Source organism: Dipteris shenzhenensis, chromosome 29 (genome assembly GCF_047967505.1).
Source record: "Dipteris shenzhenensis isolate YYH24624 ecotype China chromosome 29, Dip_SZ_1.0, whole genome shotgun sequence".
In the NCBI taxonomy this organism is placed as follows: domain Eukaryota; kingdom Viridiplantae; phylum Streptophyta; class Polypodiopsida; order Gleicheniales; family Dipteridaceae; genus Dipteris; species Dipteris shenzhenensis.
This window is the reverse complement of record NC_141624.1, coordinates 5,600,937-5,604,050: the sequence shown is the minus strand read 5'-3', so window position 1 is coordinate 5,604,050 and position 3,114 is coordinate 5,600,937. Positions and strand designations below refer to the sequence as shown.

Genomic DNA, 3,114 nt, shown 5'->3' with positions numbered 1-3,114 from the left:
AAGTGCTCTATAAGTTCAACCCTTGCATTTCAAAGGTCTAGCACCTACAAAGTATCAAAGGATGTTAGAGAGAGAGGGTGGCCAAAATCTAAATACCCCTCCAAATTTCTTTTTTTGGAAGACCTTGTCGTATTTCCTCTCTGTCTCAACAGATTCATTGCACTTTTCGTAAGGGACTTGAGACAATATTCTTTTTTCTTGGCCCTACTCTATTGCTAGAGTTGTTTGGACAAGGGTGCAAAAAGCTATAAGGCCCAAGGAATTGTTTCAAAAGTTTACTGCTCTAGGCCACTTTTAACATTGTCTACTAGCCATTTATCAAATCTTTGGAAAGTAAGATTCAAGGAACGTAGTGGAGCAATTTGAGCTTTTTTCTTTGGAGTGTTTTCTTGTTCTATGGCCTAAGACCAAGCTTTTTTTATTAACAAAAGTCATATGCTAACAAAGTAATAGAGGATTTCATCAGATGTCTCGGGGGGAAAAAAAGGGAGTTTTAGTGGGCGGGGTGTCAATTGCAAGTATAGCCGTAGCACGTAATACGTCTCCATACGAGAGAATGGAGAGTGTCAAGGAGAGCATGATGGATAAAAGAATAGCGAGACCTGATACAATTCAGGTTCTTGCTGGAAGATAGCGGCAAATTCGGTGGAAACTTTGAATATCTGCAGAGGAAAGAATCACAGCGAGGAAGAGAGAGCTTGATTCGCGTGCGATTTGATCCCAGAACAGAGAGAGAGAGAGAGAGAGAGAGAGAGCTTGCGCAGGATGCACCAATCGATAGGAGCAAACACTTGAACCCAATTTGCAGCAGCGGGAAGAGTATTCTGCAACGAGATCACGGAAAGCACTCATCGATCGACACCGTTGAGCTCACACAGATTACTCTGTCGAAGCGATTCACCGGAGCAGGAAGAGAAGGAATCTTGCTCCAAGTGCATTTATCTCCGCTCAGCTCGCACATACACGCAGCGTAGTCCTTGAACTGTGAATCGCTGTAGAGATAGACCAAATTGCCCCCTCCTGCAAACCGTAGCGCTACGTGCTTCTCGTCCCCATCGTAGAATAGTTCAAAAAGCTCTGCTGGCATCGTTCCTACTTCCTCGCTCTCCATCGTTGATTCGTCCACCCTCCACAACTTCACGCTGCACCCTACCCCAGAATTGCACAGTCCTACCATCACTAGCCCGCTCTCCGAAGCCACTAGATGTGAGGAGATCACCCCTTGCGGCGGAGCCCACGTTGCAGACGTCCAGAGCTTCTTATCCACATCGAAAGCGCACAAATTTCCCGAATTCTTGTCCGCAACGTAAAACTTCTCCTTGTAGACTGCGGAGGACATTTCTCCACAATCTCGCCCCAATGATTCAGGCAGAGAGGGACACCGAAGCCATCCACCGGTGCTCTGATCATAGATCTCCACAGCCAAACAATCCGCTCCATCGTCTACACCACCAGCAACGACAACGTTGTACGAGGAGGAACCAAGGCTTCGGACGAGAGCCACGAGCGGGGAGCAGCGGGAAAACTCCATAGGGGGGGTGAAGGACCAGGAGGGTTTGAGGAGGCGAGGGGCGAGGCAGAGTTGGGACTGTTTGGCACCACAGAGGGCGAAGAGGAGGCCATGGGAGGAAGAGAGGGAGGAGAGGTTATGGGGAGGGGGGGGGGAGAAGGGGAGGCGGATCCAGGAGCGAAGGAAGGGGTCGAAGACGAAGGATTGGTTTTTGGAAGGGAGGAGGTGGTTGAGGCCGAGGAGGAAGAACCAGGGGGAGCGATGGGGGGGGGGGAGGGAATGGAGGGAAGAGAAGGAGGGGGAGGAGATGAGGGAGAGGAGGTATTTGGAGGAAGAAGCAGCAGCTATGGCGGAGAGGAGGGGGAGCTGGGAGAGCAAAAGCTCGAGGATTTCAGCAGGAAGAAGCTCCAATGAAGAAGATGACCACATTTTGCTTGTTCTCTCTCCTTTGCTTCTTCATACACACCCTTCCCTTTGATATATCACCTTCTTTCACAACCTCCTTTTGCTCCTTCTAATAGTTATACAAGCTCCTTTTTCACACCCTCACCTACCTCGAGAGCTTATTGCACACAATCTCATGCCATCTCCACAACAACATATTGCAACAACCTCACAACATACACCAAGTTTTGTTTTGCCTCTGCCCCTGTTTCTACAACCTCACCTGTCAAGCTAGAGAAAGTATTGCAACAATCTACAATCTCAACCAAACTAGGGTCTTGATACAATCTCATATCTCCCCCCTTTTATATGCATCCACACACTTGCCTCGTCAACCCCTCCCTCTTTTCAACTCCGAATGCCTTCTCTTCTTGTAAAGAAAAAAAGCCATCACTTTTTGTTAAAAAAAACAAAACCCTCCAAATGACGTCTCTTCCTTACCCCATGTCTCACAACTTAGCTATTCTATGCTTCCTAGAAACTAACACTTGCTCCTCTCAACGTGGCCCATCCCACACGTTATTGCTCACCTTTTCACGATCTTACCTCGTCATGTGTAGGTTGAACGAAATTTTTTAAATCATCTAATGAAATCTAGAAATTTTGGAAGGGGGGGTTCCCTTAAAGTTTTCATGGGCGGCCTAATAGCCAACTCTAAAGTTTTAGCCGACTTTGTTTTTCCCTATTTTATAGCATCATAAAGTCTATCATTCCATGCGCAATAGCTCACTCTTTCAAGATCATATGAAAATCTTTAATTCGCCTATGAAATCTAGAAAATTTAAAGGGGATGTCTTAAATTTTTGGTAGGTAGTTGTACTAGCTTGAGATTCGAGTGGCCTAATGTCCAGCTCCAAAGTTGTAGGCAGTTTATGCTTTTTACCAATTTACAGCAAGATATTAAAATTTTAGCGTTTATGACCATTCAAAATTTTCCTTTAGCTCAAGTTGGTGGCTTGCTTTGGAGTGGAGTGCCATGAGAACTTAGATCTCGACTTACGAGGGATGAAATTTCCCAATGCATAGACATGAGCGAGAGAGAGAGAGAGAGAGAGAGAGAGAGAGAGAGAGAGAGAGAGAGGTCTCATTGATCATTTTCTTTTTTCACGTATATCACAAGCTGCTCAAGAAACTTGATAGGAAAATGAATCCTAAGTGAA

At 46.0% G+C, this 3,114-nt stretch overlaps 1 protein-coding gene across 1 annotated transcript; it reads right to left on the bottom strand.

Moving 5' to 3' along the window:
• Positions 1-483: 483 nt before the first annotated feature.
• Positions 484-2,308, bottom strand: LOC147882345 (F-box/kelch-repeat protein At3g24760-like). The gene has a single exon (XM_087400695.1). The coding sequence runs from the start codon at positions 1,937-1,939 to the stop codon at positions 836-838; it is 1,104 nt and encodes a 367-aa protein (XP_087256821.1). The 5' UTR covers positions 1,940-2,308; the 3' UTR covers positions 484-835.
• Positions 2,309-3,114: the final 806 nt, after the last annotated feature.